This window comes from Amaranthus tricolor, chromosome 17 (assembly GCF_026212465.1).
Source record: "Amaranthus tricolor cultivar Red isolate AtriRed21 chromosome 17, ASM2621246v1, whole genome shotgun sequence".
Taxonomy (NCBI): Eukaryota; Viridiplantae; Streptophyta; class Magnoliopsida; order Caryophyllales; family Amaranthaceae; genus Amaranthus; species Amaranthus tricolor.
In genome coordinates, this window is record NC_080063.1 from 6,675,827 (window position 1) to 6,701,449 (window position 25,623).

At 33.9% G+C, this 25,623-nt stretch overlaps 1 protein-coding gene across 1 annotated transcript; it reads left to right on the forward strand.

Moving 5' to 3' along the window:
• The first annotated feature begins 16,952 nt into the window (after nt 1–16,952).
• Nucleotides 16,953–17,750, forward strand: LOC130803686 (dof zinc finger protein DOF3.5). The gene has a single exon (XM_057667887.1). The coding sequence runs from the start codon at nt 16,953–16,955 to the stop codon at nt 17,748–17,750; it is 798 nt and encodes a 265-aa protein (XP_057523870.1).
• The last annotated feature ends 7,873 nt before the right edge of the window (nt 17,751–25,623 follow it).

Consider the following 25,623-nt stretch of genomic DNA (forward strand, 5'->3'; position numbering starts at 1 on the left):
TGATTGAATACCAACTAATCATCAACCGAAAATAAATCAGTATATAGTTGGAATCCAGACAATAACTAGGTTACAGTTTGAATAAAGAAGAAAATATTCATTAAAAAAATTAAACGATCAAACCCATAATATATTATTTAACATAAATTAATGTATACATAATCAAACATAAATAACATATATAAATAAAATATTATTATTTAATTTATAAAATAAGATAAATAACATAACATATAGAAGTATAACATGTATAAATAAAAAAATTAATTAAACATTATAATTTAATTTATATAAAATTAATAACATAACATATATTGTCAAACAATTCATTAAGAAGACAAAGTTTATATTACAACTAAAAAAAAAAATTGATAATAACATACCTTAGTTAAATGTATTTTGATGTGTTGAAATAAAATGAGAAAATTTAATATTTTTTGAAGAAATAGTATATATGATGTTGAAGATGATGTGATTTGTTAAAAATTTTGAATAACCCACTGACGTTGTGACTTAATTTTGACTAAAATTTACCTTCGAATTTTTTCGACTTAATATGTGTTAGTCAGAGATTTAGTCGGTAGTATTCTAACTAATAGTCTTAGACAATAGCAAATGTAGCAGGAATTTTTGACTAACCAGCTTTTTGGTAGGAATTTAATCGAAAATTTAAAACTAACAAGATTTAGTCAAATTTCAATCAGAAAATTTCGACTGTTTTGTATTAGTTGTATAGTTATCAGAATCTCGTTTCCGATCTATGATTCTAAGATTTTATGATCCTTTGTATTAGTTGTATAGTTATCAGAATCTCGATTCTGATCTATGATTCTAAGATCTTACGATCCAAAAATAAGCGACTGATTCGGATCGTAGGTAGAATTTTAATGTGGTAGAATCGTGCGATCTTACTTAGCCAAAAAAATTTAGGTGGTAGGATCATAATATAATACAATTCTACGATCTTACAATCCATCAATTTCATCCTACATGTGTAGTTTCAATCGTAAAAACTTTTCATGTAATACAGATTTTCACTTACGTATAAATTTACTTTTTAAAATAATTATATCAATACCTTTATAAAATTCAAGTTTTTCTTGATTTACAGTTTAAAAATAATTATTAAAAGTAATTTTTTCAATACGTAATAGATGAAGTCAAATAAAATTGATAATCAGTAATCCAAAGCACATTACTATATATTTGTAGGATCACACGATCCTATGATTCAATTTTACCGATTTTGATCCTATCACCTCAACGATTCCGGGTAAAGTCCCGACACTAATAACCTTGGTTGGAATTATTAGTGGAAGTAGAGGCTTTTTTTTATATTGAGAAGAAACTATGTTAAATTAGGCTGGACTTATTGTGAATGCCAACATATTAACGGGAGGACACAAGTGCACACACTTCATAAGCCAAGGAGATATATACCATCCCAAAACCATATGGCAATGGGAACAAGGTCTCTAATAGCTTATAAAGCGTGCACACCATTTTCAATTTATCGATGTGGGATAACTTTATTTGTTTCTTATCCTTTTTTTCTTTCTTTGTTTTTTTCCCAACGTGAGCCATTTATCTTCTCTTGTTGAGGGAAGAAAAATAGGGTATTAGATTAAATTTATGTGCATATAACTTTATTATTTACTATTCGACCATGAGTACTAGTTTGTCCAACAAGGCAACAACTGCTCTATTTGGCAGCAAAAAAAAAGTTAATCTTGTGGATTCAATATTAATAGAAAAATAAAATATATTACCTCCTATTTAGTATAATTTGTGTACCATTTGACTTTTAATATCAATCATTTTTAAGTTGTATTTTTTTCTTAATTTATAAGTTATAACATAGTCATGATAAATCTTGCTATATTTGTCTCAATATAAAAATTATTAATATCAGCTTTTATAATTTTTAATCATCCACAATTAGAGATATTTAAGAATAAAATGGTGCATAGTGAAGTGTGTCTACTCAAATGACACATTTAAACTTAATAGGAGGACTAGAGGAGTATTTATTATTTGTAAGTTGGATCCCACTACTTTAAGGGGGTGTTTGGTATGGGAAGAGAAAATGTAAGGGAAAGGAAATTAATAAAGAGGGGTAGGGTAAAGGTAAGGGTTATGGTTATATGTTGTTTGGTATAACAATGTAAGGGAAACACTTGTTTACGTTTCCTTACTTATTGTTTGGTTTGTCACATAAGTTGATTTTTTTTGTAATAATCTGCAAAGGGCATATTTTCCATTTTGTACAAAAATTAACTTAAGCAAACATTAAAACAAGATTTCCTTGATAAAACTCAACATAGTTCAAGCCTAAATAAGATAAAACATAGCAATTTGCAATACTGTTATTCAAGTATTCAACTAATAATCTGCAAGCACATACTACAAGTTCAACCACTAATAACAACATCTCAACTCATGTTTTTTTAGAAGACCACTTTCACTTTTTCTTAAGAAGATCGAGCACATATTGTTTCTTAAGGTTCGAATGAGCTTGATAAAAGATGTGAAGCTTGTGTTCTTCAGCAATGAGAATTGTAGCTACTTCTAAAGCTTAAGAGGGTGAGATGCCATCTAATTTCATAACCTCTTCCAAGACTTTATTCACTTTTTCATCCATCTTCTGCTCTCTCTCCTCGGCTTTGGCCCACGCATTAGCCATCGTGCCAAGATTAACATTAATATTATCAAAAATTTTCCCGAAATTACTTGTAGCTTCATAAAGAGAAGAAACCAAATTATCAACATCACTTTGAAAATTTTTCTTTCGATCTATTCCTTGAGCTTGGGTTCTTTTAAAGATGTTGAATTATCATTCTCTTGTTTAATCGAGCGCTTTTTGAATTGTATAGAGTGAGTAGTCGACCGACTTCTTGAATCCGTATCATCCTCCTCATCACTAGCTATGAAAATTGACTTCTTTGTAACTTCAACATCTATCCAATTGATTGCTTCCACAAAAGACTCACTTTGATCATCTGTAGCCTTATCTTTAGCATAAATCTCCTCAAGGATGTCATAGTGAGGAAAAGGTACCCCATACAATCCTTTAGCCTTCTTATGAACCTATTCCAAAACAAGAAATAAAATATTGAAGCAATCATGTGGACTGCTACAGTCCCTGCTCACAATCCTAACAGACCCTACTCTCATGTACATTGAATAATGGAAAAATCAACAATAAAGTTAAATGAAGTGTACAGAAGCATTAAATAATGGCACGAAACTTGCATGTACCTTTCAAAAACCCCATCTACAAAACCCAAAACAAGAAACAAAAACATACCAGAAGACCTTTTGCACAATATTCAGAAAGTAATGTATAAAAGATCCCAGAAAACTTTACCTTTGCCCATTCATCGAACACTGCTCTCTCTATTGGCAACATCTTCTTATCGGCATCCCATCCAAATCCCGAAGTAGATAACATCTCAGCTAGTGCACTGTATTTCTATGACCAATGCTTGATTCTTGATTCAATGTGCGGAAAACCCTTCAAACCACAACTAGGAAGCTCACCATTAATCAACTCTTCCAACCTACTCATGTAACCATTTTTAAAACCGCCCTCACCTTTCCACTTAGGATCAGTAGACAATTGGTGTAAATACTTCGAATCTTCTTGACATGTACAAAAGCGCTTATTCTTGCCCCTCCCTCTACTACTTCCTTCTTGGCTAATGGTATTCACCTCCATTTCAAATACCAGCAATATACATATAAACTAAAGTGAAATTATTTATATTTTGTCAATGCACAATAATCAGAAAGTATCAGAAACTAGAAATGTATGAATCTTGTTCTTAAAGAATCTATTGGTACGATTGTGTGGCAGACGTAGCATTCAAACAATTAAACAATTGTTTAGTACAAACCTTGTCTAACTCTTGCCCTCCAAGCATTAAACAAATCTTAAGCTAACGTATTTCTATAATTAGTCCATCGATCAGAAGTAGCTATTGTAGTAATGTATTCAACTTCATCATCGGAATCGTTATCGGAATCGTCATTACTCATATTCTCTTCTTCTACATCATTCGTGGGCATCATTTTCCTTATTAAATTATGAAGTAAAAAACAAGCCATCACAATACGTCCTTGAGTTCGAATAGGAAAAAAGGAGGGGCTTCTAAGTATACTCCATCTCCCTTTATGTAACGGCCCGGTTTAAGTGACCCGGAAAAATCATGTGAAAACATGAATCCGGCTCACAAACGGACGCAAGGAAACTCATCCTTACTCGGATCGTCAACGTTCCAACGGTAAAGGAATATGGTCAACAAAGAATACAGCGCCAAACAAAACAAAACCAAACAAAACAGCGGAAGTCTTTACATACAACTTGAGAGCCCACCGGCCTCTAGACTAGCTAAAAGTTGTACGAGATAAAAAGAAAACATCATAAACTTTGGTTACATAAACTGAGGTATTTAGACTCATTACAAAGTAAGTCTAGACTTGATAGTTACGGGTTCTAAGCTGAATCCTCACTCCAGCCCCCTCCTGCAGTTAACCTGCTGCACGTCGTATGATAACACGTAGCAGGTTCCAAAGAACAACCAATACACGTCAGAGACTTCATATATATACAAAACAGGTTGAATACAAGCATTGTGTTTACCCTAGCATGCAAAGGCTCTATTATGTAATCTTTATTCATTATTTCCAACCTTGTAACGTTGCCCGTCCTGTTCGGGTCGTAAAGTCATATTTCAAATTTGTTTGGTGGAATACACTTGGGAGAGCAAATCCCAAGGCAACCACCTACCTAAGACGTTGCCCGTCCTGTTCGGGTCGCCAAAGGCTAAGTATGCATACCCCCATGGTGACCATAAAGATCCCTGAATGCCATGGGAAAAATAGTTGATAGTTTTCCAATTTATTTGTTAACCCTTTTGGGTAACATATCCATAAATTCTCAATTTCCACATAATTATTTCATATTATTTGAGGTGTCTAATCCTTATATGAATACAATGCCTTGATTAGGAATAAAACAACATTACTTGCACAACCATATAAACAGTATGGTCTAAGCGTGTACCTTTGAACGTTGCAAACACACGTTGTTCAAGCACAATTAAAATTTCGCCCTCTTATGAAACGAGGTCCCCTTGAACAAAAGATTGAATTGAACACCAAAAGAATTTTTTTTTTTTATTTTCTTTGAGACAGCCGAAATCCAGAAATAAGGGAAGGAATTTTTCTGATTTTGTTGTGATTTCCTTTGGGAATTAAAAAAAATGTGAAGAGTTCCATTGAGGTTTAAGGATTAATAGGCATTATTAGTCACTAATTGTGCCATAAAATCCCATTATGAGAGGAGTTACAAAACTCCTCCCATTCCCTTCACCCAACCGGCTGCCCCTTTCCCATTCCCTCCTTAATTTTTTTTTAATTAATTAATTAATTAATTGAGTAATTATTGTGTTATTGTCATAACCGAAAAGAAACGTCACACGATAAAACTCGTTACCGTTAAAATTAACCTACTTAAATACTTATAATTAACTATTTAAAGTAGCATAATTTAATATTACTTATTTATTTTATTTTGTTATACTTTATTTTATTATACTTTATTTATTTCTAGACCCGATAAATTACGGGGTGTTACAGACTACCCCCCTTAAAAGAAGTTACGTCCTCGTAACTTGTATGGCAACGGAAAACATAAACAACGGAAAACACACGGAAAAACGTAGAGCACACATGCTATCATAACTATAACTCCACATCATAACTCAACAAAACTACCAATCAAAGATTTAACATTTCTCGCGCGAAATTCTTATCGCCCTCTACCCCCCTTAAGAAGTTACGTCCCCATAACGCTGCTAACCTGAAAAAGGTGAGGGTACTTTTCCCGCATGGAATCTTCAGTTTCCCATGTGGCCGCTGCGCGCTCGTGATTTGACCACAGGACTTTTACCATAGATATATCCTTCCTTCGAGTACTACGGACCTTCTTGTCCAAGATTCGAACCGGTTGCTCAGGGTAAGACAAAGATGCATCCAAATCTAAAGGTTCAGGATCTAATACATGAGTGGCTGCGGCATGATACCGCTTTAATTGAGACACATGGAATACATCATGTACCTTCTCTAAAGAGTTTGGAAGAGCTAACCGATAAGCCACTTTACCCACACGCTCCAAAACCTCATATGGTCCTATGAACCGAGGGCTCAACTTTCCCCGAGCACCAAAACGTACTACTCCGCGCATGGGTGATACGCGAAGTAATACCTGTTCTCCCACGGTGAACTCCTCTGGTCGTCGTTTCAAATCAGCATACGACTTTTGGCGATCCTGTGCCGCTTTTAACCGATCCCTTATCAATCGTACCTTCTCATTCATCTGAAACAACAATTCAGGTCCTAAGGTTACCGCTTCAGTGAAATCGTCCCAATAAACCGGGCTACGACAACGACGCCCATACAAAGCCTCGAATGGGGCCATTTGTATAGAAGCTTGATAACTGTTGTTATAAGAAAACTCAACTAGATCCAAATGTTCATCCCACGACCCTTGCCACTCCATGGCAATAGCACGTAACATATCTTCCAATACCTGATTCGTTCGTTCTGTCTGTCCATCCGTCTGCGGATGAAACGACGTACTATAGAGCAACGTTGTTCCCATTGCCTGTTGCAAGGTTTGCCAAAACTGTGACAGATATCGTGTATCTCTATCAGACACAATAGTACGTGGTACACCGTGGAATCGTACGACATTCTTAATGTAAGCTCGTGCCAATTGTTCCATTTCCCAGCGACAGTTCATAGGGATGAAACGTGCCGACTTAGTCAAACGATCAACTATAACCCATAGTGCATCATTACCTGCTTTCGTTCGAGGTAAACCTACAACGAAATCCATAGAGATATCATCCCACTTCCACACTGGTATCTCTAACGGTTGTAATAACCCTCCTGGTCTCTTGTGCTCACTTTTAACCTTCTGACATGTCAGACAGCGTGAGACATATTCTGCAATATCCTTCTTCATCCCAGACCACCAAAACATTAACTTGAGATCTTGATACATCTTGTCACCACCCGGATGGACTGAAAATTTCGTACAATGAGCTTCATCCAGGATACGTTCCTTCAAAGATTCCTCCCCCGTCGGTAAACACCAACGACCCTTGAACCTCAAGCTTCCATCTTCATGAACAAGGAATCCCTCCGCTGTACCTTCCCGTGCTTGGTCCTTGATCTTCAAGAGTTTCGGGTCTTTATCCTGCGAATTCAAATTTCCTCAAAGAACGAAGGTCGTATAGCCAAGGCATTCAAACATCCCTGTAGTTCGCCTTTACGTACTACTTCCAAGTTCAGCCTAGCAAAATCCCGATGCAACTCTTCTACTCCGTCCAAGGCAGACAGCGAGTGACTAGACTTCCTACTTAAAGCATCGGCCACCAAATTCGCCCGCCCCTCATGATATATGAACTCCAGATCATAATCTGTCATCAACTCTAACCACCGACGTTGTCGCATGTTTAAGTCAGGTTGTAACGGCCCGGTTTAAGTGACCCGGAAAAATCATGTGAAAACATGAATCCGGCTCACAAACGGACGCAAGGAAACTCATCCTTACTCGGATCGTCAACGTTCCAACGGTAAAGGAATATGGTCAACAAAGAATACAGCGCCAAACAAAACAAAACCAAACAAAACAGCGGAAGTCTTTACATACAACTTGAGAGCCCACCGGCCTCTAGACTAGCTAAAAGTTGTACGAGATAAAAAGAAAACATCATAAACTTTGGTTACATAAACTGAGGTATTTAGACTCATTACAAAGTAAGTCTAGACTTGATAGTTACGGGTTCTAAGCTGAATCCTCACTCCAGCCCCCTCCTGCAGTTAACCTGCTGCACGTCGTATGATAACACGTAGCAGGTTCCAAAGAACAACCAATACACGTCAGAGACTTCATATATATACAAAACAGGTTGAATACAAGCATTGTGTTTACCCTAGCATGCAAAGGCTCTATTATGTAATCTTTATTCATTATTTCCAACCTTGTAACGTTGCCCGTCCTGTTCGGGTCGTAAAGTCATATTTCAAATTTGTTTGGTGGAATACACTTGGGAGAGCAAATCCCAAGGCAACCACCTACCTAAGACGTTGCCCGTCCTGTTCGGGTCGCCAAAGGCTAAGTATGCATACCCCCATGGTGACCATAAAGATCCCTGAATGCCATGGGAAAAATAGTTGATAGTTTTCCAATTTATTTGTTAACCCTTTTGGGTAACATATCCATAAATTCTCAATTTCCACATAATTATTTCATATTATTTGAGGTGTCTAATCCTTATGTGAATACAATGCCTTGATTAGGAATAAAACAACATTACTTGCACAACCATATAAACAGTATGGTCTAAGCGTGTACCTTTGAACGTTGCAAACACACGTTGTTCAAGCACAATTAAAATTTCGCCCTCTTATGAAACGAGGTCCCCTTGAACAAAAGATTGAATTGAACACCAAAAGAATTTTTTTTTTTATTATTTTCTTTGAGACAGCCGAAATCCAGAAATAAGGGAAGGAATTTTTCTGATTTTGTTGTGATTTCCTTTGGGAATTAAAAAAAATGTGAAGAGTTCCATTGAGGTTTAAGGATTAATAGGCATTATTAGTCACTAATTGTGCCATAAAATCCCATTATGAGAGGAGTTACAAAACTCCTCCCATTCCCTTCACCCAACCGGCTGCCCCTTTCCCATTCCCTCCTTAATTTTTTTTTTAATTAATTAATTAATTAATTGAGTAATTATTGTGTTATTGTCATAACCGAAAAGAAACGTCACACGATAAAACTCGTTACCGTTAAAATTAACCTACTTAAATACTTATAATTAACTATTTAAAGTAGCATAATTTAATATTACTTATTTATTTTATTTTGTTATACTTTATTTTATTATACTTTATTTATTTCTAGACCCGATAAATTACGGGGTGTTACACTTTAAGTAACCCAAAACATTTTTTAATTACATTTCTTGCTCGAGCATGCTTCATATTGTAATACTCTTCTGCAGTTAGTGGTTGTCTATCTGTCCATTCCTTAAGATGATATAGTTGCCCTCTATATGAAGCAAGAAAACCCTCACAGTTTGTATACCTCCCAATCGACCAAATAATAGTTACCTTCAAAATTATTGAAATTAGATGATTAAAGTGAGTTTTATTAACTATATAATTCTTCTTTTAATAAATACATGTTAAATTTACCTCTAGGAACCCTAAAGCCATTTGGCCTAGTGAGAGCATTGCGAAGGACACGGACATCGTGAGCAGAGCCTTCCCAACCCGGAAGAACATAGATAAATTGCATGTTGGGTGCAAAAACACCCAACACATTCATAGCAATGGTACCTTTTCTTGTCCGATATTTACCACGATCTTGGGGATGTACAGTTATATTTATGTAGGTACCATCCAACGCTCCTAAACAATTATATAAAATCAAATAAACAAAATCACTCTTATAAATACACGTAAGATTATGGGTAAAAATTAGATGATTAAGCAACTAGTACCTTTCTTCTTCACATTCTTCTAATATTGGTGTGGGCTTGTAAAGCAAATGGTCATGCAACTTAAGTATAGCCCTCAGATATAAGTTGAATTGCCGACTCACGGTCTCTCCACTTCTTATGAAAAAGTGAGCAATAGATCTATTTTTTTATGGTGAGCTAAAGTGTACAAAAACATGGCAACTATGTCATCAAGAGACATATTTTTTGTCCGAGTGAGGCCTCCAATCTCCTTAAGCATCTCACAAATAATATTAAAGGTTTGTCTATTAACCCGAAGTTCACTTTTGCAATGCACATCACTTTCTTGTATTAAGCAATGCATAATTTTTAAGTGCAATATTTTTCTATCTCTTTTACTTTGGATCAATTGAACACCCCTAACCGTAGCAACACTTGTCATATACCAAACCCAATACATCATAAGAACTACAACTACATTTGTTACTACCAATTAAAGTTTTTTTAGACGTCTTTTTCTCCGTAAGGATTGCATAATTCGATCCATTTATGAGAATTAATTAGAAGCTGTACAACAAAAATTAGACTCAAAAATCAAAATCAAACAAAAATTTTTCACTATCAAATAATTATATATACAAGCATAATTATTGGATAAGGTCAATTAAGTATAGCTGAAAAAAGATAGTTACATAAATTGTTCCATTTGGAATTTCATCGAATAAAAAGGAAAATATTCAAAGAATCACATAATGCTTGGAGGATAGAAATCCCAGTAATCAAGTATTGATGTGTATCGTTTTCATAGAAATATGGAGGATTTATGCTAAAGAATCAAATACTATTTTTAAACCATGTGACTAGATTGCATAGGGAAAATAGTTAGAAAAGACAGATGAAGAGGTGCCATATGTAGAAAAACAATGAACGGAAGCTTATGTAATATATTTCAAGAAGGAAGTAGGAACCCCCAGCCCCTAATTTTTTCACAATAACTAAGCAACTTAACAAATATAGCCATCATAATTTTGGTTCTATAAGAGCATGTTCTACTGTTCATGAACTAACTGTTCTTATCCAAGATTTAAAGCTAAGATAAAAGGAACTTCAGGCATCATTCAAAACCAACTTAGCTTTCACCTGTATACATATAGCCCACCTTATTTCATTGAAATTCAATCTTTTTACTAAAAAAAAATCCAACTTTAGAACCTCAAAATTACATATATATATTCAGTAATAAAACATGATGAGCCAAATTGGTTTTCAAAAATATGAAATTTGCCCCAAATATATTGACCTCATTAGCAATTTAACACAGCACAAATAAAAGCACTCCTTTACCCAAAATAATACTTATCCATCACAATCTCTTATGGTTAGGTTAGAAAAGATTAGTAATGAGTGCATCAATAATTTTTTAACTGTAATATTGGTAAAGAGGTAGCTCGTGAAAACAAACAAATTTATCGCCAAAATACTTGATACATCAATTACATTCTGATACTTATTAATCAAAAACATAATCAACCAAAAAATGCAACAACGCATCAATTTGCTCAAAAACAGTTTTAAAAGCCCAGAAAAATAGAGTACCTGCCTGTGGCTCACAAGAATTGCATTATTCCTCTGAACAGGAGTAGTTGAAACCCAGTTTGCCTAACCAAAAAATTAAACAACAACCAGAAGAAAATCATACTAATCAAATACCACAAATCAAAATAAGGTAGAATCACAAAAAATCGTAAACAATTCAAAAAAATTAGGGTTCATCCTACACAACCAAATTGAGCAAAAAATTAAAATCAGAACAGGAGAAAATTAACATCAAAGAATCAAGAGGAGTAAATATCAAAAAAATTAGAGAAAACATACCCGAATTTTTGTCTTGTTGAAGGAGATTTGAACGAAGACAGGAGCAAAACTGAAGAAAGGATGTAATTTGAGTAGAGAGGATATAATTAGCAGGAAATAGAAAGTAAAGTGTTTTGTTATTGAAGTAAATGGACCAGTAACAAAATAAGGGTAATGGATTCCTTGAGGTAATGGATTGGGTTACAGTAATTCTATACCAAACATTAGGTAACAGATTGGCTTAATTGATTCCCTTAATTGGGCCCAAAATTTTTATACAAAATCGGCCCTAAATCTATAAGTAGTGAGTAATTTATTACTTAGTGGCCAGATGTAGATCAGGTCTATCTCTTTGGGGTCACTTTCCTCCTTTGGCCAATGGCAACTCCTCTCTTGAGTAAACTATTGAATCCTTTTGCTATTTCAACCAATAAATTATTACATTAATAACATTAACCCACATATGATCTCACATCAAATAATTAATCTATTAGGAAAATGATTTGTTTCAAGAGAGATTGTACTGGTTTGAAGTTTGTTCTTACTATCTCGTTGCGCAGAGCCGTAAGAATTCCAAATGTGTGCCTAACAATACTTACCCTAGTGTACAATAACTCTTAGCTTAAAAAGTTTATATTAGGGTTTTTTGAGTACGTGAAGTCTAAGTATTATGATTCAATCCTTTTGTCTTACAGGAATAAATGAATCTTAGGTCTGAAAATGATTGGCCTTAGTAAATGCAATTTGTCTTCAATAAATATTGCTAGAGTTTAATACTTAAGTGAGTAAATGCTTTATGAATATCAGATACATGGAAAATGGCGTAATGATGCTTTATATCTCAACATTTGACATCCTTAGGAATGTCTAAAATGTCCTTTAAGGAATACCTCTATTAATTCCTAGGCGATTTCTCTATAAAATCAGCTATAAGCTTACGTGGTGCTTCCGCATCGGTTGTGCAGCATTGAATTGAATGCAAAGAACATTTTTTCTTCTTTTAGGGGTTGCTCCTTGGTATTATCAGAGAAAGGTGTCCTTTAGCATAATCATTTTAATGACTAGAGCATTGTAGTTTTACTATCTAGCTTTACTCAGTCTACTAAAAACGACGATGTATTAGAGTTTGAACAATGTGTTTCAAATTCCAATATTGCCAAGATCGAAGTGTATGAAGTTTAGTGACAAACAAATTACGCTTTCAATGATATCAATGTTTGTAGGAGAAAATAAAGCAATAAAACGACTCTTTAACAAAAGTCGATTGGTAACACTCTTTTCCATATAGAGTGATTCCAATTTATCCCATATGCCTTTTGAAGTTTCCTCCTTTACAACTTCTCTCAAAACTTCATTAGAGAGATAAAGTTGTATGGCGGATAGAGCCTTCGCATCCATATCTTCCCACTTAGCCTCACTTATGCCTTTCGGTCTCTTCTCCACACCATCTAGTGCTTTATGCACTCCATTTTGTATCAAAATTGCTTTCATATTGACTTGCCATAAGCCAAAGTTAACACTCCTATCAAACTTCTCAATATCAAGTTTCATTGTAGCCATGTTGCACCAATATAACCTCTAAAACACGATAACAACAACTTGGCTCTGATACCAATTGAAAACGACGATGTATTAGAGTTCGAACAATGTGTTTCAAACTCCAATATTGCCAAGATCGAAGAGTATGAAGTTTAGTGACAAACAAATTACGCTTTCAATGATATCAATGTTTGTAGGAGAAAATAAAGCAATAAAACGACACAAAGATTTAACGAGGTTCACCCAACTAAGGCTACGTCCTCCGGTGTGTAATATCTCTTATATAATCAAAAGGAGTTCAAAGAACTCTCAAATATGGAGAATTACAATAGAGAAGAGAGATGGGCTAGTATTTGGCTTGGAGTGTATTTGTGGATTGATTACAATGTGAGTATGAGAGCTCTATATATAGTACTAGATACAAGAATATCAATAGCTCTCCTGAATACAACATTAATATAGGGTAATGAATAATATGAAATAATTCCAAGAACTTGAAAGGTCGAAAAACAGAATCCCATGCTTATCAGAGGATCCGCTCGACCGGATCAGAGAGCTCGCTCGGTCGAGCAAGCACCAGCTGCATTCTGGAGCATTCTGTCTGACCGCTCGACCTACCAATATGGCTCGCTCGGTCGAGCAGCCTGGTCGAGCGGCACTTCAGAGAGCTTCTGACAGAGTTGCTCGACTTTACATTTTAGAGCATCTTGAATCAACCTTTCTACTTCTTCATTAAGTCCCATAACTCTCACACTTCATTATCTTATTACTCCATACTTAATCACCATCATAAATCAAACATCAAAACTTAACTTAATATACCCACATTAACACATTCATGGGATTCCATCCCAAATGTCACACATGAATGCACCTCATCAAATGTGCACTCAAGTCACACTAATCACAACATCTACAATTAATGTGCAGTCCTTTATTATTATTTTTAAGATTTTCTTCCAGATCCTTAAGCACTGATACGGGTCCTCCTTCTAGTGTCCAAATCCAGGCACATAGACCTCTAAACATAAAGCTTAATTTTGAATTATCGAAATTAATTTTCTCGGTCATCCTTCAATTAAAGCTTTATTTAACAAATATACAAAAGAAAAAAAACATTTCGATTACGGGTAAACAAACAATAATGCTGGATAAGTGATTTAAAAGGTGAAATTATTCAGAATTAATTGAATGTCTTTATTTTTAAAAAAATCAATAAATATTGAATCACTCAAGATAATTTTCTTTTAATTATTAATTATCGTAAGTTTCTAAAAACCAGGTTGAGGGATGATATGTATTTTATTTTATTTTTTTGATAGGTGATGATTGAGAATTGAGATAGTAAGAGGGGTGTATGGGTCTAAAAAATAATAGGAGTAATTTAAGTATGAAGTGGGAAAGAAGCATTGCATGATCCAAGAAGCCCATGATCCTAGAAATCCCTTTCCAAGAGCGTGAGAGTAAATGGAAACATTCCTTATTATGAAGCGAAATGCTTGCACTAAGCAAGCTCTATGCACACGTGAGTTCCTCTACTAATTTTCTTCCACTTAATTAATTCTCACTCTATATCTTCTAAAAGTTTTTATTCCTATTAAAATTTTAAAGATATACTTTTGGTGTAAGTTTAGGGAAAAAATCAAACAATTTATATGATCGTTGAATTTTCTCAAAATATTGAAGATTAATACTATTATTAAAATTTGTGGTTTTGCTTGTAAATGCCCTTAAAAGATAAAACATTCTTTTAAACAAGATTAATAGTTCCACGTAATTACTAGGTCCAGAACACCAAAATTTATGAAAATACTAATAGGTTTTTTATAAAGGAAAAAGGGAACAATTTTTAAAATTTAGTTCACTATTGAACAAGTATATTGTATACAATACCAAACATTTATGTTACACATTGATGGGCATTGCCTTATTTGAACTGTTTCACATTAAAGAAATTATTAAGGGGTGATTGGATGTTACCAAATGGACAATTTTATTAAGTGTATGCACAATTTCACAATTAAAAAAATACAAGGATAATTGGATGTTACCATGTGGATAATTTAACCTCTATGCATCGGATTGCATTAAAACTCTGTTATTAAGTGTGCTTGGGTGAAAGAAGTTTAGGATAGGTGACCTCCTGAGAAGTCTTCGTGTTTCATCACTTTTTCTAATTTTTTTTTTCTCTTCGAAAACAATTTAACTTCTCAAATCAATCAAATCCTCAAACTGAAAGGTCACTTAACGTTTTTGTAAGTGGTGCGTAGTCATTTGTAAAGAAATATCATATTAGGTATTTTTTTAAAAAAAAAAATAAGCATCAGATTATTTTTGAAATAAAAACATACATCAGATTATTTCTTATAATTTTTCTTATATAAATCTTAACATCAAGTCATTAACAATAAACCAAATATTTTGTAATAAATGTTGAAAATACTTTACAGAGAAGATCTCACATCGATAAAATAGTGGGTTGTAGACTTGCATATATATAGGGTGAGTTAATTCTCCTACTACCATATGGTCAACAATAAACTTTACCAAGTGTATGTGCAAGTCAACGCTCTTGACCCATGGGTGTGTGGGTCCGAGCCCACACATGTCTCAGGTCCAGACGAGTGGATCACGATGAGATTATGTAACGAATTGTCACAGCCTGCATCAAAATCGGTAACAAAAAACATCTACTAATATGCTTGCAATGAGATTACTCAATAACCAAAATCCCTTCACGATAAGAGTAGCGATGACAATTCTCAATAACACGATGTTTTTAAATTTAGAAAAGAAATTTATATGTATACATAATTTTGCCAAAAACCTATTTTAGTGACATGCGTTTCCAAGATAATACATAGTCATTTCATGAAGACTTATTACAAGGCTTAGTTGCTAGTAGAAAAGAGTTAGCTAGTAGCTTTTGTAATGATTTGGAGAGAGCCTTTTGTGTTTCCTCTTGAAGTTAAAATTTTTTACACAAGTACCAATAAAATGTTCCCTAATCCCTATATTTCTAATCGATCAAAAAACTTAATTAATTTGGTGGGTGAACTATCCATTACTAATAGACAAACAAAATATATTTGTTATTTGTGAGTTGAATCTCACTATTTCTTAATATCGATCAACTATGGGTAATTTATTCGGTAGGTAGATCTAGTTAAGTTCTTTCCACAAGTATGAATAACCAAGTTAATAAATTGTAACTAATTTTTACTGATTGTGATAATTTTTATTAATTATATCATTTTTTATTGATTATTTATTTTTTTAAGTTGAATTCAACTTAGTCTACCAAACAAAAATACTAATGGCACCTTAAAAATCTTTCATCACATGGCAAAGCTTAGACTAAGCCCCCAATCCGAGGTACATTCTATGGGATTGGAGCCCTTCAACCTTACACTTACTACATTCATTATTAACTTAAAATAATCTTCCTACGTAGAATTACAAAGTTGTCTGCTCTCTCAAGTAAAACCTGATTAAACCCTCTCCTTTCTCAAGGTATTTGCATCCCACGTTACCTTCATCTCTACCAATTGTAAATCGCCACGTTTTTCAAATATTAAATCAAGTCAGATTTATTGTCAATGTCAGCATATACGGAAAACACGAGGTGCACACACTCCATAAGCAGAAGATATATACTATCTCAAAACCATATGACAACTGGAAAAAGGGCTCCAATAACTTATAAAGTGTATAAAATGTGCACACTATTTTTAATTTATTGATGTACGATAAACCATTTCAATATTAAACACCGACACGCCATATTATTCTAGGGAGATTTTTTAGTTATCGTACTTATAACGACCACCCCAATACACAAAATCATGTGCTTCACAAATTTAGTTTGATATTCCCAAAACACTTCCCTTCCCCATATAGCTACCCATATTGAAATATTATTACCATACTAATTTTTAAAAATCTTGTACTTTTTAGTACAAATAAATGATTTTTCCTAGCTATAATTTGTCAAATATTGTACTAGATAAAAATTTATTGGCGATGGAAAGAGGATGGAGGGAGATGTCACCAACATGTCCTAGATGTGGCTCATCCAACACCAAATTTTGTTACTACAACAATTATAGCCTTACCCAACCTAGGTACTTTTGCAAAGGTTGTAGAAGGTATTGGACCAAAGGTGGGTCCCTCCGAAACGTTCCGGTCGGCGGTGGTTGCCGGAAAAGCCGTCGATCCCGGCCTTCCACTTTAAGACTAACTATACCCACCTCAAATCAAAGAAGTAACGATACTTCTATTTATAGTAACTCTCATCATACCCATCAAGATGAACTTAATGGGCATAGTTCCAACGCTCCTACAATCGATCTTGCCGTTGTTTACGCCAATTTCTTGAACCAAAAACCGCAAAATTGTACCAATAATGATCAAATGATCCATAATATTGATGATTTGTCTTGCATACCCGATGCTACAACAATTGTTCCAACATCCCAAATCATTTTACAAAATAATGATCATGATTCTTTATATTCTCAAGGAGTTCTTCCTTTGCCTGAATTGATAAACGATACAAATAATACTTATTCAGTTAACCATCAAAATCAAGTATTGTTTGGTACTGAAGCATTAGGGTTACCCATGTTGCCCGGAGAATCATTAATGAATCATGATCATCATCATGATGAAGTTGTTCCGCCATGGTCGGGTAATTCTACAGTGGTTGGCTTTCAAGATTTCGGGTCGGATTCACAATTATCTAATATGTTTAATACTACTTGTTGGAGTCCTCTTGATTTGCCAGGTTTTGAAACTTCTTCTTCATCTTCTAAGCTTTGATTAAGAGAGGATTATTATTTTTAAACTTTTTTGGGTCACCTTTTTTAAACACATCTCATGTGGAAAAAAAATTGTGAATAAGCCTATGAATTTTGGTTTGTTCTGATTATGAATTTATATATAATTGTAGTATATATTTATAAATGTATAGATAAGTAAATTTTACTGTGATATATGAACAATATATATGTATCAATAAAATATGTGATGGAATATACAAATTTTACCGAGCTTGTTTTTTATCATGACGGAAAAAGGCATATCATAATGGGAGATTTAATGTAAATTATTTTCATGCTTGTTTATATAGGCGTACTTGTTAGAGATGTTTTTTATATATAGGCTAAATAGCTGAACTAATACAACTATTAACATATGAACTCCTTAATTTAAGGTCATCTCACCAAAAAAACAGTCTATTTTGTCAAAATCTACTCTATAAGAGGCTTTTCTATATGAAAGAACTTTAACCTTTGACCACATTAAACGAACTACATTATTAGGTAGCTAGGTAGTTTATGAAAATTGCAAGTTTAATGGTTTTTATACAATTTTTTTTATTTGGGTAGGTTAGATAATCTTTACTGTGTAAGGGGAATTGAGAAAGAAAATTGAATCGGGAATTAAATTCATAATACAAGATAAACGAAAGCTTTTACTTACTAGACGAACTCATTATTCTCACAGTTTAGTCTTATACTATAGTTTTAGTGTTTACTTTCAAATCTTATTTATAACAAAAAAAAAAAAAAAAGGTTGATATTGAAATTTTATTAATTATATATTTTCAAAATACATACTTTGAACAGTAAGTAAATGTTTTCATTCTATTCAATTTCATTTTATTTCGGGCTTTGAATAATTTTGGCCTCAAGTCGAAGTTGCACTTATGTCTTTACAAACTAATTATATATCTTATTATGTATGTATTAAGACAATTACTTTATTTTTCTAATGAAGTATATAGCAAGACTCAATGTTAAATTAGGCTGGATTTATTGTGAATGTCAGCATATTAACGGGGGGACTCAAGTGCACACACTTCATAAGCCAAGGAGATATATGCCATCCCAAAACCATATGGCAATGGGAAGAAGGTCTCTAAACAAATTAGTGCATGCATTAAACACTGGGTTATAATTAATGTTTTGAATTTTGTTATTAAGTTTATTTATTTATACTATGCCTATTTTTACAATTGCATTTTTATTTTTAGACGAGAAATATCTTTGTTATATTTTATCAGTCTTTTTTAATCTATTTTGTCTATTAAATTGTATTATATGTTTTTCAATTTAATTATTATTTTTAAGAATTAGAGTTTATGGTAAAATTCGTGATTTTTTTCAAAATTAAAATTTGTAGAGGGTTAAACTTGTATTAACAAAATTTTAAGATTGAGTTCGGAGATGGATTTCTTGAATATACAAATATTTTTTTTTTTTGGGTCATACGCCATAAAGTTTTTAAGTTGTTTCATTTAAATTATTTTGTCAGTATTGCCATCGAGAAACGTTGTCTTTTAATTGATCTGATGCAATTAAAGATCAATATGAGCTACATACTAGTGCCATTAAATCCTTAAATAGGTTTTTTTACCTTTGTATCCTTTTAGGTTTTAAGTGTCAATTTATTACTAATAGGTGTTTTACCTTTTGGCAATTGAACGAGATCCGAAATAGCATTGTCCTTATTCATGGCCATTAAGCGAGTGTTGAAAATTTTTTATTTTTCATTGCTTGATGAAAGTTTTTTTAGATTGTGTTCCAATACCATGTATTTTAACTAGTTTTTTTTTGGCACTTATCCACTCTCGAGAGAAAAAATTTTCGTTTTCTTGAACATATAAAATGTAATTATCTAATAATGCACTTCTTCTTTCTCTCCTTAATGGCATAACTTTTTAAGGAGTAAGAGTTTATTCTCTGGAAGGTTCTCCAATATTATTTTGAATTGCGTAGTAAGTAATGTCTAATGTGAAAATCGATTCAATACCAATGACATCGTGAGAAATGATAATATTCTCTTCTTTCAAAATAGTTGTGGAATCCAAATCTTTTAATTTCGCTTACAAGGTTGTGCCTCAGTTGGGCATCTCCAGATACGAAAATGTTAGACTTGGTTATTTGCTTATCTAGAGCTCATATGGGGTCTTATTATTAATTGGTTTCATTGGTACTGTGTTAGGAATACATTGGAGTGTTAAGTGCTTCTCCCATAGTGAATCTAGTAAGGTAGAATGACTTATCATACTCCTTACAATTTATAGTTGGAGTACCAGGCATGGTGTACGTAGGAACAATATCACATTGTTTCAAGAATTTAGCAAAACGCCATAGACATTGTTCACCTAAACCATCATAACGACCATAGTATTCACCCCACGATCAGGTTTGGCGGCTTTAATCTTGTTGTTAAATTGATTTTCCACTTAACCCTTACAATTTTTTTAATACATTAAGTGATAGAGCCTTTTTTATGAATGAGAAGAAGTCAAATCTAGAATAAGCGTCTATAAATGTGATAATATATAATTGACCATTTTAAAAAGGACTTGGAAATTAACCACAATATTGTGTGAATAAATTTAAAGACATTCAAAGACCTGTTGGCATCATACTACAATAAATTTGACTTTTTGCGACATTGCATTTAGTGGTATTAAAAAAATGCCACTGATTCATATTTTTAGTGTAATAATTATTGGTTTTTATTTTAACTTCCACTATAAAGTGATTTAGTGACACTTTATTTGGTCTTTAGTAGCATATGTAATTGTTACTATAGTCTAAATGACATTTGTGAGAAATGTCACCATATCCTATGTCGCAAAAAGCTTTAGAGTGATTTTTTATTATATTGCTAAAGGGTCTAATAAATGCCACTAAATTCTCTATATATATATACTATTAGAAATTTAAAATAGCAACATTTAAATAAAATGTCGCTATATATATCACACTAAAAGCAAATTATGTACTAGTGTATTTTCCCTTAACACATTCAACGCGTACACTTATGTCTATGAAAATTAAAGGCCCTAATTAAAAGTGCTTAATGGGTCAAAGGCCCGCTAAAAGCCCGAGACCTGTCCATGTTTAAAGGGTCAATCCTACAAATTTTTTAAAAGGTCAGGCTTTCAACGGTCGAGACGGGTTTTAAACGAGTCGCCTTCACAATTTATTACAGAAAAACCTTTTGTCAAGAGGAAGGTAAAACAATAAGCTATTATGTGGTGCTCGTGAGACAACATTCCTGTTTTTTAGTTTTGTTTCTTCATGATGATCAGTTCATAAAGTGTACATGCTTCCTGTTCCGTTTAAAAATTAAAAACAATCAAATAAATGAATACTTTTGGATAGATATGGTGTTCAAATAATAGTTGATCGGAAAATCATTGAATATCTAAAATTAAACACTAACAACCCCAGGGCGGTGCCTCCAACGCCCAAGTTAGTGCCCAGGTATAAGCTATATGATGTAGAGTAATCTTTTTAGAGAGATCATGTTTAGTTTTGCTTAATAAAAATATCCTCATCCTTCTTAACTTTCCTTCTAAGTGGTATATATATAGAGGCAAATTAATGGGCTTATTTAATATGTAGATTTTTGCCCTTAATAAAAGTGGGCATATATTTTATTCACAAAAAATTGCCCCCCCAAACTTCAGAGCTATAATAAATGGGTCTGGAGTCTATAACTTAACTACCCTAGGACACTATGTCTGTTCCATGGGTCTCGCTTTTGAAACCTAAGTCCTGGACATCAATCTCTATTGGAAATCAGTTTGGATTAGTTATTGGTTTAAACTGGCAGCCGCACTGGCACAAAAATGTGTCATACTTGGGTTCTTATGGTGCCAGTTCTCAGCTGGGTTCTTATAGCGCCAATTTATACTGAGGACACACCCTTCTCGGGTATTGGCAATTCTTACCAGTCTATATCGCATACTTGTTTAATTGATAGCCAGTTTTCACCAAATACAGAACTCTAACAGGTAAATGTGATCATCTCACTAGATACCAGTTCTACTGGTAATCAATTTTGACTGGATATTGGTATATACTCGCGGTCACACTGACGCAAAAATGTGTCATATATAAGTTCTTATGGTTCCGGTTTTCAGCTGGGTTCTTATGTTTTCAGTTTATACTGAAGACACACCCTTTCCAACACACCCTTTCCAACTATTGACAGTTCCAATTGGATACCTCAACAGGTCGTAGACTTTTTTAACTGAACACACTAACTTTGAGAGAGCTCTTCCACTTAATACATGATTGTAAAACTTGAGGTAGTAGAATATTCCTGCAAATCCACTCCAAAGATAATATAAAAAATTTCAAGTTCTACACAAAATTTAACAGTAGACATTGTCTCACACAATTCAGGAACAAAAAAATAGATTCTTGCTTCCAAAATATCAAGAACCAAAAATATGATGATTTTTCTTTCTGACCCAAATATTAAATGTCTTCATGTCCTTCCATATTTCGGAGGACCGGCAGCCATAAGGTTCCAAGTAGTATTTCCTTCTCTAAGTTGTATTATCACTCTAGATATAAAATACCACTCATATTTTCTTTTTCCTCTCTTTTATTATTATTATTATTATTATTATTATTATTATTTATTTATGTATTTATTTTTTTGTCCACAATTCAATTTGTTGCAATAGCTAGGACTCGGCATTTTCATCCTCTTTCAAAACTTTGAAGACCTAAAAATATTTAGGAACTAAAAAAATTCTGAAACCAAAAAATTCTGGCGCCAACCGGGAACAACAAAAAATCTTTCTGGGTGCAATCTTTTGGGACAAAATTTCAACCTTTCTGGGTGCAATCTTTTGGGACAAAATTTCAACCTTTCTGGGTGCAATCTTTTGGGACAAAATTTCAACCTTTCTGGATGCAATCTTTTGGGACAAAATTTCAACCTTTCTGGGTGCAATCTTCTTGGACAAAATTTCAACCTTTCTGGGTACAATTTTCTGGGACAAATTATTAATCTGGTAAGAATATTTTCTGAAAAAAAATATTCTGGGATAAAACAAAATCTGGGAAGAATATTTAGGATGAAAAAATCTGGGGGCTTCAAATATTTGGGAAGAGAATAAATCTGAGAAGAAAAATTTTCAAATAGGCAGCAACGGCCGAAAACTTCACTAATCTTGGGATGTAAATATTTCTAGCAGGCAGCCTATATGTAAAAAAACTGGAAGGAAAAATCTGGGAACAAATGTTTCTGACAACAATTTTCTGGAAAAAAAAATCTTGGACCAAAAATTCTGGGAGAAAATTTTTTGGGATAAAAGATATTCTGGGAGAAAATAAATTCTGGGAGGATATATCTGGAAGAACGTTTACATTTTCAATTAGATTGGTCAGAAATCCCACAGAATATTCTCATTAAAATCTTCAAATCAATCAAAATCTACTCAGATTACATCCATCTTAGAATAGTTTGCCACCATTGGCACATAATTCTTCCTTCAAAACCACCTAAAACTCTTCCATGTCAACTCCCATGGCTTCTTCTTCCTCCTTCAACTTCTGGAGCAAAAAATCTGGCACCTAAATTTCTGGGAATAAGGAAAAAATCTGGAACCAACAAAATCTGGGAAGAAAATAAATATTCAGGGACAAATATTTTATGGGATGAATAATCTGGGACCATACAATCTGGGAGCAACAATAATCTAGGAACAAAGATTTCTGAGTAATAAGAAATCTGGGATCGAAAAAATCTGGGAAAGATAAAATCCGGATGAAAAAATTTATGAGAGCTATTTCGTTGTCTGAGAGCAAATTGATATTTCTGAGAGCAATTTCTTACTTCCCCAAAAACAAAACGTAGGTTCCCACCTCCACGTGCCATCTTTCCTTCTCTCTTTCTTTTCATTTTTTAATTATTTATCATGTAATGGTCTTGTTTAGGGATGCAGGCGAGGCGGGTCTAATAGGAGACCCGCCCCATCCCCGCCCCATCGGGGCGGGAATGGGTCCCGGTTTGATGGGTCATGGGGCGGGTATGGGGATGGGGATGGGTTTTAAGTGATACCCGCCCCATCCCCGCCCCGCCTCACGAAATGTACAAATTTTGAGAATTTGAATATCCTAAATTATTTTTCAAATTTCTGAAAACCTTGAATTATTTTCAAATTTTTTTAAAAACTTTAAAAACCCCGTTTTTATATTTCTTTTAAGGTCTAAGATCATGTTTTTTAGAGTAAGGTTTATAATCATGTTTTTTCTATTTTTTATCCTTTTTTCTCAATAAAATTTGTTTATATTCATTACGAGTTGTGTAGAGGTAGGCGATATTAAGTGATGATTAGATGGGGATTTGAAAATAAATATGTGACACAGATGGGTATTAAGCGGGGATTTGACGGGTGGTGGGGCGGGTAAAATGGGTATTAGACAGGGATGGATACCCAGATGGGGATGGGGATGGGGATGGTATTAGGTACAAACCCATCGGGGCGGGGACGTGAAAAAAAATTATACCCGCCGCGGGGATGGGGATGGGGATTGATTTACCAGATGGAGATGGGGATGGTAACGCCAATACCCGCCCCGCCCCGCCCCGTTTGCATCCCTAATCTTGTTATAGTTTATTGTCTTCAACCTTTGTGGGTATTTTGGCTAAAATTTTTCTCAAAGGAAGAGAAGAAAAATCAAAAATGGTTAATTTTGTTTGAACCACCATGCGCCAAATTATTCCGATTAAAAATTGGAAACAATCAAATAAATAGATATCTTCGGGTGGATGTGGTGGTCAAATAGTGATTTGTTGATGATTAACGCTGAGGTCCAAGTTATCAAGCTCAAGTCTATCAAGCCCAAGATCGAGAGAATTCTAGAATAATAAAGAATGAAAATATTTTGAAATAATAATCTAGAGAATGAAAAAATATCTCAATTCTAGAATGTGCTCTAAAAATATCTAAGTTAAAATATCTTAAATCTAGAATTTTCTTAGAAAATATCTTGTACCTAGATAGCTCCATTGGAGTATAATAGGTGGTCATGGCATGAATGTAGATACTAAGCAAGAGAGCAAAAAAGGGTTCCAAGTAGTGTCCTCTTCTAAAGTGTTATAGTGATAGGTTAGAAAGTAGAAAATTATAAGAAGTAGAGGTGTAAGAGTTGTAAAAATATTTGAGAGTATTATAAAATTTAGTTCAAATATAGTGTCTTTACTCAACATTCTGGTATTCGAGCCGGATCGGGGTAATTCTGTTAAGTCAACAATCGGAGACTAGTCGCAGGTTGGCAAGTATAGTTGGGCGATCACTAGTTAGAAGGGTGCCTGCTGACGTTCTGCCAGAAGAACGGAGTCCGAAGTTGCGAAGACGAAGGACTGAAGACTTGTGAGAAGGCTTGCTTCACAAAGTCGCTATGGATTTAGCAGGTATGACTGGTGGTCTTGAGAAGTTAAATTACAACAACTATACATATTGAAGCACCTGCATAGAGTCCTAACTTCAAGGTCAGGATCTATGGAAGGTGGTAGGCGGATGCAATACGATTCCGCCGGAACCCAAAATAGTAATTGTTGACTCCGACAAGAAAAGCACGGTAGTTGAAAATGAAGCCTTTAGAAGGTGGAATATTAAAGCCGGTAAGGCAATGTATGTACTCAAAACAACAATTGATAAAGAGTTGGTTGAGTACATACGAAAAGCAGAAACCCCGAAGGTTGCTTGGGACACCCTAGCAGCGTTGTTCTCAAAAAAAATGACGCTCGACTCCAAATGTTGGAAAGTGAGCTAATGACAATCTCATAAGGGGACTTGACAATAAATCAATACTTCAAAAAAGTTAAGTCTCTTTGTAGCGAGATTGTCGAACTTGACCCTGAAGAAAAG